Source organism: Lampris incognitus, chromosome 9, assembly GCF_029633865.1.
Source record: "Lampris incognitus isolate fLamInc1 chromosome 9, fLamInc1.hap2, whole genome shotgun sequence".
Taxonomy (NCBI): Eukaryota; Metazoa; Chordata; class Actinopteri; order Lampriformes; family Lampridae; genus Lampris; species Lampris incognitus.
The window spans coordinates 12,750,951-12,765,730 of record NC_079219.1 but is presented as its reverse complement, the minus strand read 5'-3'; the positions used below and the strand labels follow the sequence as shown (position 1 = coordinate 12,765,730).

The following is a 14,780-nucleotide window of genomic DNA, read 5'->3' as shown; positions in this document are numbered from 1 at the left end:
ACTACCCCGAATTTACTAAAAGGAAAAAAAAGGAGAGAAGCCAGTGGAGTTTTTAATTAGATATTTTTTTGTTTTTGTTTTTTGACCCCCCCCCCCTCCTTTCTCCCCAATTGTAGTCATCCAATTATTGCACTCTTTTGAGCCATCTTGGTCACTGCTCCACCCCCTCTACTGATCTAGGGAGGGCTGCAGACTACCACATGCATCCTTCGATACATGTGGTGTCGCCAGCCGCTTCTTTCCACCTGACAGTGAGGAGTTTCGCCAGGGGGACATAGCGCATGGGAGGATCATGCTATTCCCTTTTAAATACTTGGGGTCAACTGTCCAAAGTAATGGGGAGTGCAGAAGAGAGGTGAAGAAGAGAGTGCAGGCAGGGTGGAGTGGGTGGAGAAGTGTCAGGAGTGATTTGTGACAGAAGGGTACCAGCAAGAGTTAAAGGGAAGGTTTACAAGATGGTTGTGAGACCAGCTATGTTATATGGTTTGGAGACAGTGGCACTGACGAAAAGACAGGAGGAGGAGCTGGAGGTGGCAGAGTTGAAGATGCTAAGATTTTCATTGGAAGTGATGAAAGAAGGACAGGATTAGGAATGAGTATATTAGAGGGACCGCTCAGGTTGGACAGTTTGGAGACAAAGCAAGAGAGGCAAGATTGAGATGGTTAGGACATGTGTGGAGGAGAGATGCTGGGTATATTGGGAGAAGGATGCTGAATATGGAGCTGCCAGGGAAGAGGAAAAGAGGAGGTTTATGGATGTGGTGAGGGAGGACATGCAGGTGGTTGGCGTTACAGAAGATTCAGAGGACACGGATGATCCGCTGTGGCGACCCCTAATGGGAGCAGCCAAAAGTGGTAGTAGTAGAACTGTTTGGAGGGCCATTGTTGGCTAGTAGTTCAAACATAAATCCAATGGGCAGAGGAATTAAACTGGTCTGTTCTAAAAAGCACTGAGAGAGCTTTTTATATACAGTGCCATGAAAAAGCATTTGTCACCTTCCTGTTTTCCTCTATTTTTGCATATTTGTCACATTTATTTCAGATCTTCATACAAAATGTAATATTAGTTGAAGAGAATCTGAGTAAACACAACATTCACTTTTTATAGTGATTTTTTTTTACTTATCCAACATCAACTGACCTTGTGTGAAAAAGTAACTACCCCCTTAGTTAATCAACCAAATTTAATTGATAATTCAAGACACACCCAGGCTTGATTACTGCCAGTCCTGTTGAATCTAAACATGACTTATAGAGAACCTTACCATAAGTGTGAAGTAGGATATAAGGTCTCAACAAGCAGGACAAAATGCTGTGATAAATAATTCCACAAGAGATGACTTGTTGAGGTATAGCAGTCTGGAAAGGGTTACAAAGCCATTTCCAAGGCTCTGGGACTTCAGCAAACAACAGCAAGAGTATCCAAATGGATAAAATTTGGAACAGTGGCCGGCTAAACCAAAATTCCTTCAAGAATGCAGCGTCAACTCATCCTCGAAGTCACACAAAACCCAGGACAACATCTAAAGAACTGCAGGCCTCTATCCTCAGCTAAGGTCATCGTTCATTATTCGACAATAAGAAAGAGACTGGGCAAAAATGGAAGTCATGGAAAAGTTGCAAGTCACAAACCACTGCAAAGAGAAACATTAGTGCTCAGCTCACATTTATGAGGGGGTAAAAAAAGCACATTGATGACGCCCAAGTCTTTTGAGATAAGGTTCTGTGGACAGATGAGTCAAAAGTGGAACTTTCTGAAAGACACATGTCCCAATATGTCTTTGCACAAAGCGAACACAGCATTTCACAATATCATCATACTTATAGTGGTGGTATTGTGATGGTGTGAGGATGCTTTGCTGACTCAGGGCCTAGAAGACTTGCTATCATTTAAGTGTAACGAGGGCAGTCCTATGGTGTTCTATGCTGGTCAGTCTGCTGCACGCCCGTCACTCTCATCGTTAGTTCTGCGTTGTGTTCTAGTTGAGGGGGGACACACAGGACTCTATTTGGCCCACCTTGCCATTTATTTTGGTTTCAAACCCTTCGACAAACGTCCAGTCCTCCAGCTGGAGCGGTGTTTCTTACGGACGTGGGGGTCGAAGCTCAACCACTGCCCGGACTTCACCCGTGTGCGTTAGAAGGAGAAACCGTCCACTGGACTCCGATGTAAGAAAGGATAAACAAGTATTTTATCCCACAGCTTGCAGTATCTTCTTACAGGGATACTCAAGGTTACGTTCTCCTCAACCAGCAAAACTGTGCTACGGTAAGAAACACGCGTGGCTCGGCTCGATCGCTGCTTGAGACTCCTCCCACAAAACAAAAATGGCCTCTCCCGCGTTCCCTCTTCCGTGTACCCACAAGACCTCTCTCTTAAAGCGACAGTACAAGTATATGACGGTCGTTATAAAATATACATAAAAGTAAATAATGACATAAAATAAAATGTAGTAAACACAAATAACAGCACACAGACAGGATTTGGTGATATATCATACTCAAACAAAATAAAATAAAAACATTAATTTTAACCTGGTTACATAAGGAACCATAAATTCTGTTCTCTACCAGAAAATTCTGAAGGAGAATGTCCAGTCATCAGTCTGTGATCTGAAGCTGAAGCATAATTGAGTTATGCAGCAGTACAATGATCGAAAACACAAGAGTAAGTCCATCTCAGAATGGCTCAAATGAAACAAAATTAAGGTTTTTGAGTGGTCTAGTCCAGTGGTTCTCAACCTTTTTGGGGTCCTGGACCCCCTGCGTATTTTTTATCTACCCTGAGGACCCCTCCACCTGATCTTGGGGGAGGGGGGTCGCAATTTGATAGAAACAGTAGAAACTGCATTTTAAATTGCATTATAGCATTTATTCACTCTTTGGGGCAAAAATAAGAGCTTTCAGTTGTAACTTAGATATAGTTAACAAAACAGAATTCTTATGTAGTAACTTTCAGATATATGTAACAAAACAGAATATGTATTCAGTAACTTTCAGATATACACTACCGTTCAAAAGTTTGGGATCACATTGAAATGTCCATATTTTTGAAGGAAAAGCACTGTACTGTTCAATGAAGATAACTTTAAACTAGTCTTAACTTTAAAGAAATACACTCTATACATTGCTAATGTGGTAAATGACTATTCTAGCTGCAAATGTCTGGTTTTTGGTGCAATATCTACATAGGTGTATAGAGGCCCATTTCAAGCAACTATCACTCCAGTGTTCTAATGGTACAATGTGTTTGCTCATTGGCTCAGAAGGCTAATTGATGATTAGAAAACCCTTGTGCAATCATGTTCACACATCTGAAAACAGTTTAGCTCGTTACAGAAGCTACAAAACTGACCTTCCTTTGAGCAGATTGAGTTTCTGGAGCATCACATTTGTGGGGTCAATTAAACGCTCAAAATGGCCAGAAAAAGAGAACTTTCATCTGAAACTCGACAGTCTATTCTTGTTCTTAGAAATGAAGGCTATTCCATGCGAGAAATTGCTAAGAAATTGAAGATTTCCTACACCGGTGTGTACTACTCCCTTCAGAGGACAGCACAAACAGGCTCTAACCAGAGTAGAAAAAGAAGTGGGAGGCCGCGTTGCACAACTGAGCAAGAAGATAAGTACATTAGAGTCTCTAGTTTGAGAAACAGACGCCTCACAGGTCCCCAACTGGCATCTTCATTAAATAGTACCCGCAAAACACCAGTGTCAACATCTACAGTGAAGAGGCGGCTGCGGGATTCTGGGCTTCAGGGCAGAGTGGCAAAGAAAAAGCCATATCTGAGACTGACCAATAAAAGAAACAGATTAAGATGGGCAAAAGAACACAGACATTGGGCAGAGGAAGACTGGAAAAAAGTGTTGTGGACGGATGAATCCAAGTTTGAGGTGTTTGGATCACAAAGAAGAACGTTTGTGAGACAAACAAATGAACAAATGAAAAGATGCTGGAAGAATGCCTGACGCCATCTGTTAAGCATGGTGGAGGTAATGTGATGGTCTGGGGTTGCTTTGGTGCTGGTAAGGTGGGAGATTTGTACAGGGTAAAAGGGATTCTGAATAAGGAAGGCTATCACTCCATTTTGCAGCGCCATGCCATACCCAGTGGACAGCGCTTGATTGGAGCCAATTTCATCCTACAACAGGACAATGACCCTAAACACACCTCCAAATTGTGCAAGAACTATTTAGAGCAGAAGCAGGCAGCTGGTATTCTATCGGTAATGGAGTGGCCAGCGCAGTCACCAGATCTGAACCCCATTGAGCTGTTGTGGGAGCAGCTTGACCGTATGGTACGCAAGAAGTGCCCATCCAACCAATCCAACTTGTGGGAGCTGCTTCTGGAAGCGTGGGGTGCAATTTCTCCAGATTACCTCAACAAATTAACAGCTAGAATGCCAAAGGTCTGCAATGCTGTAATTGCTGCAAATGGAGGATTCTTTGACGAAAGCAAAGTTTGATGTAAAAAAAATCTTATTTCAAATACAAATCATTATTTCTAACCTTGTCAATGTCTTGACTCTATTTTCTATTCATTTCACAACATATGGTGGTGAATAAGTGTGACTTTTCATGGAAAACACAAAATTGTTTGGGTGATCCCAAACTTTTGAACGGTAGTGTATGTAACAAAACAGAATTCTTATGCAGTAACTTTCAGATATATGTAACAAAACAGAATATGTATTCCGTAACTTTCAGATATATGTAACAAAACAGAATTTTTATGCAGTAACTTTTAACAATGCAAACGGGAGCGAGATCTCTTATTAAAATACAATAAATTACACTTGTGAAACAGATGTAATTAGAGAAAAAAGTCCTGTTACCCTTTATAGTTTAGGTAGATAAAGGTCTCAGTCAAATTTGAGTAAAATAATCCTATTTCTATAAATGTCATAGGATCTTTTTTTAAAAGATATTTTATTTTCATGGACCCCTTGCAATTACACCACGGACCACTAGGGGTCCGTGGACCCCCGGTTGAGAAACGCCGGTCTAGTCAACGTCCTGACTTGAACCCCATTGAAATGCTGTGGCAGGACCTTAAACGAGCAGTTCATGCTTGAAAATCCTCCAATGCCACTGAATTACAGCAATTCTGCAGAAAAAAGTGGACAAAAATTCCTCCACAGTGATGTGGAAGATGATGTGAAAGAAAATTGTTGCTATTAAAAGTGGCACAACCAGTTATTAAGTTCAGGGAGGCAATTACTTTTTCAGATGGGCTATATGGGTGTTGGGGCACCCTTTTCCTTCAATAAATAAAATGGTCATTTAAAACCTGTATTTTGTGTTTACTCAGGTTCTCCTTGTCAGGAAATCGGGAAGTGGGGAAACACTTTTTCACGGGTACTGTATGAAACAAAAACGGCAATTTATGTGTAAATACTAGTCAGATGCATAAACCTTAGTCATTTTACTATACCTTCAAGTATGTGACCCGTTTCACTGTGATAAAACTGATATCTGAAGCTGAAGCAAAAGTGGGGCCGTTCAATGTAAAATGAGATGCAGTCGTACTCACTCAGAATGTCAAACAGATCCTTGCCATCAGGTTGGTTTGGGAGAGGGAGCTCTTCATTCATGGGTGACATTACTTTGCTGTTTTTTGACGTTTTAGATCCACCTTTGTTAAATCATAGTCAAGAGAAACACATGTGTGACAGACAAACAAATAAGGCATCATGGCATGGACAAACCGAATTTCAAAAAGTGTTAACACAGGGACAAAAAAAAGTGTGAAGATCAAACAGAGATAGCAGATATCCAATTCTAAATGGCTCATTTCCTGCACTTGCTATGCACATTGGCGTTACATTTCCGGAGCCGATAATTTTTCTGTGCTGAAACACGTTTCATCACACATCTAAGTGATCCCTTCAGTCTCAACAGTTTAGACCGATGAGGTCAGTCTCAACAGTTTAGACCGATGAGGTCAGTCTCAACAGTTTAGACCGATGAGGTCAGTCTCAACAGTTTAGACCGATGAGGTCAGTCTCAACAGTTTAGACCGATGAGGTCACAGTTTCAACAGTTTAGACCGAAGAGGTCACTTAGATGAGTGATGAAACGTTTCTCCCAAACGTTATGTGCAGATGCACTGATTCAACTTTCTGTTATTTCCTTACCTGGATTATTGAGCATGCACAAAGACATTTAAACACTCGGGTGTTGGTGTGAAATATATATTACACCATTCACAAGCAAACTCTATACGGAGATGTGTTGACTGCACCAGACTTTCTTCATCATTTATGCTCACCTGTGTAACGGCAGGTTAGCCTCCTCCTCCTCTTCCTCCTCTGCATGAAGCAGGAAAGTAAAACAAAAAACATACTGGAAACAGTGACGACAGCTAGTAGTAGTATCCCTGCAAATGAAGAAGCTTCGTTTAATTCTCTAATTAGTTCTGTAGGAGCATAATTGGTAACACTTTAGTATGGGGAACATAAAAAAACTTAATTACTAGTGAATTAGTAATGATCAAGATGTCACTTTAGTATGGGGAACATATTCTAAGTAACAAAAACTTAATTTACAGTAATTTCACACTATTAACACTTGTAGTTTTGTGTTTTGTTATGTAAGAACAGACCATATTCATTACGTGTTAGTAAGGGAGAATAACTCTTCTTGTGGTACTACCACCTTATAAAGGCCATACTAAGCAAAGCATATTGAGATGGTACTACTAATAAGCAATACTTCTGAGGTTATAGAGGGAAAACTCATAGTTAATGGCTTACTGATTGTATAATAAGGCCATGCAGAATAAGGCATTAATGAGTACGTAATAATGACCAATTAAGAGCCAATATGTTGCTAATTTGCATGCTAATAAGCACCTAATTAATGGTGACTACGTTCCCCATACTAACGTGTTACCGCATAATTAGTGTGGGCTGTTTAACTTACAGACCGCATTACCTGTTGACAAAGGGGTTGTTGTTGACAATGGCGTTGTTGTTGTCATAGGGTTAGTAAATGTTGGTCCTTTGGTTGTCTGCATGTGGAAATAACAACGTGGGCAGTTTGAGTTAAGCGCATGAACCTCAATAGCTGGATTTTCAGATTTTTAAAAATATATAAATAAATAAAATAAAAATCGTTTTGTCCTTTGCGGCACAACCACCTGCTCTGTCCCCCCCCCCCCCCCAAAAAAAAAAAAATTGGAGAGGTTTGGTTCAACAATTTTAACACTAGAACTTGTACAAAGTTCAAGTGGCTGGTGCACACCACAGCACACCTAAGGGGCTCTCATAAATCTGCAGTTCAGTCGGTCCAGAGCCCAAACTGGTTCCAAGGCGGCAGTTCAGAGTTTCAGTTGCGTGCCGACGTTCACGCACAGTTTCAGTGCCGTAAAGCAAGTTGACGTTTTCCACCCCGCTGACGTGATTCCGGCTGGCCGGCCGGAATCAGTCTCCGACAGCGTCTGACAGCTGTTATAGATAACGTTTTCCCGCTCTCGGGCAGTCACGCCATTTTAACAAGAACACACCCACACACAGAAAAAATACCGAGGAATCCACTCGTTTTCTTTCAAATTCGTTTGACAGCTTTATAAAAGTCAAGGAAAATGCAATATGTTCCAGCTTAATCTAAGTACACACAGAGAGAAGGCGTTGGAATTAAACAAACAAAATGAAACAAAGTTTTGATGAAGAATTTGCACGGGCGGTTTAGTTACATCCTCCGATTTGGTTTCCATTCACAGTGTGTGTGTGTGTGGGGGGGGTCACTAGCCCGAAGGCCTTGGCAGTCTTGTTGTGCAAACAAACACAGCAACCCAGTTCCACTTAAGTGGATTTATCTTACACAACATGTTCCAAAGAACAACTTTACAAGTTACGAAATTCAAAGACAACAACTCCCACACCCACACCCACACGCGCGCTTAAAATTTTGACATTTTAGTACCGGTTTTTTCTTGCCCGGTGCGGGATTCGCACGGGGTGTACTGCATCACAAGGCGACGTCACTAACCGCTCGGCTAAAGAGTCAGACCCGTTACCTAGGGACTAACGTGTCTTATTAGCAGTTTACACCGGCATGGCACGTTCTCGGTTACATAGCCCATCCCAAATTCACAACTCATTCATTAATTTCACTGTGATGGCCCGTCCAGGGTGTCCCCCCGCCTGCCGGCCAGTGACTGCTGGGATAGGCTCCAGCATCCCCGCGACCCTGGGAGCAGGGTAAGCGGTTCAGCTAATGGATGGGCGGATTAATTAATTTCATATTTCATTTTCATCAAAGAGCAAACGTTCTGCACATCTGGACAGATGCGTGGGAGAAGATTCACGGTCAATAAGGCGGAACAACATTTATTCCTGCACATTTTCTTTAATAACTATAAACAACATTTGGGTACAAAGACAGATATCCATGTACTGAAAGATAGACGACAATGTGCGGGAGGTTGTTTTTTTTTTCTGCCATATTTCGTTTTCATGCATTGCGTGCATGTACACGTGAAAAACCGCGCGCGCGCGCACGCACGCACGCACGCACACACACACACACACACACACACACACACACACACACACACACACACAGCTAAGTACGGGAAACTCACCGTCGTACTGTTAGAGTCACCCAGACAGTTTAAGCTATAAACAGGAGAAGAAGAAGAAAAAAACAAGCAAGTTAACCCATCCGCATTAACTGTTTACAATATCATCCACATAAATCATGCGCGTCATGGTGGTGTGATCTGGGTCATCGGGGCTCGCCTGTTCCCCATCCCCTGATTGGTGTTTCCGTTCACCTGCGCCCGTTTCCCTGAGTGACCCCGATTGCTCCCGATTGCCCCGGCTTGACTTACCTGTTCCCCTTTCTCTGCTTGGCTGTGCTGTCCCTGTGCACCTGCGCCCAGTCTCCCTCCCCTGACTCCGATTGGCTGTGCTGTCCCTGTGCATCTGCGCCCAGTCTCCTTCCCCTGACTCCGATTGGCTGTGCTGTCCCTGTGCACCTGCGCCCAGTCTCCCTCCCCTTTCTCCAATTGGCTTGTCTGTTCTTGCCCTGTCCCGCGCACCTGCGTCGAATCTCCCTGATTGGCTCCTCTGTGTATACCTATTTTCCCCCTGGTTCCGAGTCTTCTCTGTTGATTGTAGCGTCTGTCTGTAAGTTCTTGTTTAAGTAAAGCGTTGTTCTGGCCCAGTCTGTCTCTGAGTCGCACATTTGGGTCCGCCAACCCTGGGTTCCGTTTCGGTCAGCTTTATTTAACGGTCTATAAATTGCGGCAGACTGCACTGAGCTCAGGTTGGTTGTTATTATTACTTTATTGCTGTTTCTTTGCAGCCACTCATGGGTTGCTACGAACGAGTCGATCTTTCTGAAAAGCAAGTGTTCATACCTTGGGTTTTCACTGCCCGGGTTACCAACGACCGCCACCGGTACTGTTAACCAGCAGGGTGCCGGTGGAAACTATGCTACTGTTGGGAGAAGGAGAAGGAGAGGGGGGAAGGCATGTCCAGAGGCAGCGAGAGAGGAGGAAGGGGAGGTGAGAGTCGGAACTTTGAATGTTGGCACTATGACTGGTAAAGGGAGAGAGCTGGCTGACATTATGTAAAGAAAAAAGGTAGGCATACTGTGTGTGCAAGAGACAAGGTGGAAAGGGAGTAAGGCCAGGAGTATCGGAGGTGGATTCAAACTCTTCTACCATGGTGTGAATGGGAGGAGTAATGGGGTAGAGGTAATTCTGAAGGAAGAGTATGTCAAGAGTGTGCTGGAGGTGAAGAGAGTGTCAGACAGAGTGATGAGTATGACGCTGGAAATCGAAGGTGTATTGCTGAATGTTATCAGCTCATATGCCCCACAAGTTGGGTGTGAGATGGATAAAAAAGAAGAATTCTGGAGTGAGTTGGACGACGTGGTGGAGAGGGTACCCAAGGAGGAGAGAGTGGTGATTGGAGCAGACTTCAATGCAGTGTCGGCGCTACGGGGGGGGGGGGGGCATTGGCCGGGCCTCGCCCCCCCAAATGAAAGTTGTGCCCCCCCCCGCCAATTACCCAGTGATGATGTGAAAAGTAGTACTTAAACATCATGTAAAAATTAAAATCAATTAATGCACATAGCACATTTAAATACATAATCAATAATAATAATAATCAATGAAATAAAATGCTTAAATTTCGTGATTGTGGAGGAGCGGGGTTGGCAGGACTGTTATGTCTGCACACATCGACAGCGCTGCATTTGATTTGGTGCTGTTCTATTGTGCTGGGATCGATTGGTGATGCCTGCGGGCTCTGGGTTGTTTGATCGGGTCTGCCTGTGATGCTGTGTCAGTCTAAATAAAGAATGCCACGGAGAGGTTGTGTCGAGCGACAGCGCTGTGTCCTGACGTGATTTCTAAATACAATATTGGCGACGAGGATGGCTGATATCTCTCTCCCACCACCTGCCCCCTTCCTGGCATTACCTGGCGAGCCTCCGGTACCATGGACTCGCTGGCTACATAGTTTTGAAAATTACATCATCGCCTCAGGGCTCGACGACGTGAGCCAGGCTAGGAAGACGGCTCTGTTGCTACACTGCTTGGGAGCAGAGGGTCATCGTGTGCTCGGGTCTCTGGGGAACGTCACAAACTTGGACGAAGCTGTGGGACTTATGAGCACCCATTTCGCTGCTCCACAGAGTGCCCTCCTTCGGCGATTTATATTCCGTCAGCGACACCAACTGCCTGGTGAGTCTGTGCAGCAGTATGTAGCTAATTTGCGAGGGCTAGCTAGCTCATGCATGTTTGGCGCGCTTCAGGACGAGATGGTTCGCGACCAGCTAATCGAACACACCAACAACGCAAAGGTGCGTGAGACTCTCCTGCTGGAAAAAGACGATCTGCTGCTGTCCAGAGCAATTACCATCGCACTACAGGTTGAGGGAGCGGCTGAGTGTGCTGCTATGCTAAATACACAGCAAGTGGCCACCTCCAGTCAAGCTGCCAACGACTCCTCCCTCTACTCACGGCTGCCCCTCGGGACGCAGCCCAGCCAGAGCGAGGCGGGCGCCGACTCCACTGAGCACGTCCTGCAACTGCAACGACGGCGTTCTCGGCCCCGCCCTCAACAGTCCTGTGGTAACTGTGGATCTCGGTCTCATGTTTCAAGGGCTCAGAACTGCCCTGCCCGTGGCCAGACATGCCGTAGCTGCGGTAAGCACAATCACTTTGCCAACGTCTGTCGATCTTCCCCGGCTGGGTCAGAGGGCCACACCCCCCAGTCTTCAACCGCCGTCATTCACAAGGCTAGCTCTGGGCCAGTGTCATTCAAATCATGCACAGTCAACATTAATGATGTGTGCATCCCCCTGCTGTTGGACACCGGTGCAGGTGTGTCTCTCCTGAATGTTGATACCTACAGTCAACTTTTCGGTTCACTGCCACTGTCCGCACCCTCAGCTGTCCTCTGTGGGTATGGTGACTCCAAAATCGATCTGGTTGGCTCTCTCCAACTGACGGTCCGCTATGGAACCAAGCTGGTGCCCAATGCAGTTTTTCATGTGGCACGCCGTGGGGCCAACCTGATGGGCCTGGACCTGTTCTCCGCTCTGGGGTTCTCCCTCTTAGACACAAGGGGGGCAGCAATCCTGACTGTTGCCACACCTTGGCAGCAGAAGTGGCCATCGCTGTTTATGGGGCTGGGCTGCCTCTCCGCCTTCGCCCATCAACCTCTCCTCAACCCTGCTGTGAAATCTGTCATCCAACCACTGCGCCGCATCCCGTTGGCTCTCCGTGATGGGGTCTCCGCCGAGCTGCAACAACTGCTGGAAGCTGGCATCATTGAACCGGTGGACGCGTCACCTTGGGTCTCAAACCTCGTGGTGGCTAAGAAGAAGTCGGGGGGGCCTGCGTGTCTGCGTCGATCTACGTGCAGTAAATAAGGCAGTGGTCCCTGATAAGTATCCACTGCCCACCTCAGAAGAACTCACTGCTCAGTTCTATGGCTCTGAGGTGTTCTCCAAGCTCGACCTCAGACAGGGGTACTTACAGGTGCCCCTCCACCCCAGCAGCCGAAACCTCACAGCCTTTGTGACACATGCAGGAGTGTTTCGCTACACCAGGATGCCTTTCGGTCTCAGCTCCGCCCCTAGCTGCTTCCAGAAAATCATGGTCTCCGTGCTGGCTGGCATACTGGGCGTGGCCATTTATCTGGACGATATAGTGGTACACGGGCCCACCAGTGAAATCCACGACAAGCGCCTCAACATGGTCTTCGCAGCCCTGTCCAAGCACAAGCTAACTCTCAATGCTGAGAAATGTGTCCTCTGTGTGCCAGCCATCGAGTTTGTGGGGTTCCGGCTGTCAGCAAGCGGTTTAACTCCACTACAATCCAACGTGGACGCCATTCAGGCCATCCCTGAGCCCAGCTCGGCCGCCCAGGTCGCCTCCTTCCTGGGTATGACCTGAAGTTTCTTCCCCAGTACTCTGCGACCACAGCCCCCCTGCGCCAGCTGCTGCGTAAGGACGAGCCATGGGTGTGGTCAAAGGCATGCAGTGACGCTGTGCATGATCTCAAGACTCAACTGACTTCACCACCAGTGTTGGCTCACTTTGACATCTCCAGCTCCACCTTTGTGACCTGTGACGCATCAGCCACAGCGATAGGGGCTGTGCTGTCTCAAACCCAGAATGGTGTGGAGAAGCCGATCGCCTTCGCCTCCTGTGCCCTCAACCTGACCGAGCAGCGATACTCCGTGGGTGAGCGTGAGGCGTTAGCCTGTATCTGGGCTTGTGAAAGGTGGCACCTCTACCTCTATGGCCGCTCCTTCACCCTCAGGACAGATCACCAGGCCCTGACAGTGCTGCTGTCCACATCTGGGACAGGCCACAAACCCCTGAGGCTGCACCGCTGGTCTGACCGCCTCCGCCAGTACAACTTCAGCCTGCAGTTCACCCCAGGCAGAGACAATGTTGTCGCCGACCTGCTCTCTCGCTCTGTCTCCACCCCAGCTCCACAGACGGACACTGACTGTGTGGAAAAGGACATTGTCCAAATGCTACACACACCCCTTCAGGCCACTGTCTCTCTGCAGAAGCTGAGGGCAGCCTCCGAACAGGACCCTGTCCTCTCCCAGCTCCGCACCTACATCCAGAACGGCTGGCCTCACAAGGTCCCACAGGAGCTGGCTGCGTTCGCCCGAGTCAGACGGGAGCTCTTCTGCTGGAACGACACCTGCGTGGCACGTGGGTTTTGCACAGTGGTCCCAGCTGCTCTCTGTGCACGTGTTTTGAATATGGCGCATGAAGGCCACCTGGGCATTGTGAAACTGAAACAGCGCTGCCGAGACCTGGTGTGGTGGCCGGGGATAGACAGAGATATTGTGGCTGCGAGTAAGCTCACGCGATCTGCTTGTAGCGTCTGCGTGCGCGAATGGAAAACAACGGGGGAAAAGAGCAGAGCACAAGTAAGGATTCTAAGCGCACATTCGAAGGTTAATTTAGCAAATAATTAATAAAAAAAATTCACAATCGAAGAATATTCAAATATACTAGAATGTAAATTTGACAGCCCTAATGCTCATGCCCCCCCCCCCCCCCTGAAAGCCGTGGGCCCGGCCGTCAGATTTGTTCTGGCGCCGACACTGCTTCAGTGGACATGTTGGTGAAGGGAACAGAGGTGACGGGAAGGTATGGAGTCGAGGAGAGAAATGTCGAAGGACAGATGGTGGTCGATTTTGCAAAAAGGATGGAAATGGCTGTGGTGAAGACGTATTTCAAGAAGAGGGGGGAACACGGCACGTGTACCGTCTGTATCTATAATCAACACGTGTTCGAAAAGACTGTCTCGTGCGCAATAGCCCTCAAGGCCACTTGTAAAGTCCGACGAATAATAATAAATTAAACTTATAGAGCGCTTTTTCTACTATTCAAAGTGGCTTTACAGTAAACGGGGGGGGGGGGGGGGCATGCAGGGATGGACGGGAAGGGAGGCTAAGAGCGGGAGAAGCGGCAGCCTCCCCGGCGCCAGCAGGACTCTCCCACTTGGACACGCACAAAAGGCCAAGAACAGCAAACACCATTCATCTGGTAACGGGTTTCAGCTGCTTGGTCAGTAGATGGGGGGGGGGGGGTTATGATGGTGCAGCATGTTAGTTTCATTTCAGACTCGTCTCTCACCTTTGAGCGCAGCAGAGCGCATCAGTCGTTGGATTGCAGGGGCGCGCCGGCGGTCCAGGACAGGAGGAACAGGGTCTGCATCGCTCCAGCGCGTCGGTGTTGAAGGTGCCGGCCGGGCACGGTCTGGTGACCGCTTCACGCCGCCCCCCGTCGTCGGTGTAGCCGCAGTTGGGGGAGAACTCGCGTCCTTTTGTGCGACGACAAAAGTCACTGGTGAAGATGGCAGCGGCTGCGACGCGACCGCCGCCGCCGCCACAAGGGAGGAGCGGCAACGTGAATAGAAATGAACCTACCGGGTTTCAGGTCGTTGGGGTCGCACTTCACACACCTCTGCTCGGCCAGACTCCAGCGGGTGGTCCAATCGCGGCATTTCTTGGAGTACCCCATCCCGAAACTCAGAAGACTTTAAAATCAAGCAGCCGATTCTTAAAAACTCAGGACCTCACTCGTATTTCCTGGACAGGTCGAAAGCGGCGTAAAATAAAGACTCAGCTTAATGCCCTTGATGTAAAAATGGGTATGATTTAATACCCATGATGTAAAATATGTATATATATATATATGTGTGTGTGTGTGTGTGTGTGTGTGTGCGTGCGCGCGCGCGCGTGTAGATCTATCTGAGGGAAAATACAATGACCACCATCACCTATGA

The 14,780-nt window shown here is 46.9% G+C and overlaps 1 protein-coding gene across 2 annotated transcripts in view; it reads right to left on the bottom strand.

Moving 5' to 3' along the window:
- igflr1 (IGF-like family receptor 1) overlaps positions 1 to 14,780 on the bottom strand; it is a 29,981-nt gene extending 15,201 nt beyond the window's left edge. The window contains exons 1-6 of one of the 2 annotated variants that reach the window (XM_056286357.1): positions 14,422 to 14,780; positions 14,129 to 14,315; positions 8,588 to 8,621; positions 6,925 to 7,012; positions 6,272 to 6,379; positions 5,534 to 5,635 (exon numbers count right to left, since the gene is read on the bottom strand). In XM_056286357.1, the coding sequence (XP_056142332.1) occupies positions 5,534 to 5,635; positions 6,272 to 6,379; positions 6,925 to 7,012; positions 8,588 to 8,621; positions 14,129 to 14,315; positions 14,422 to 14,515 (613 nt within the window). In that variant the 5' untranslated portion in view covers positions 14,516 to 14,780. The remainder of the gene's footprint in view (positions 1 to 5,533; positions 5,636 to 6,271; positions 6,380 to 6,924; positions 7,013 to 8,587; positions 8,622 to 14,128; positions 14,316 to 14,421) is intronic. The other variant, XM_056286358.1, reaches the window with a different exon arrangement.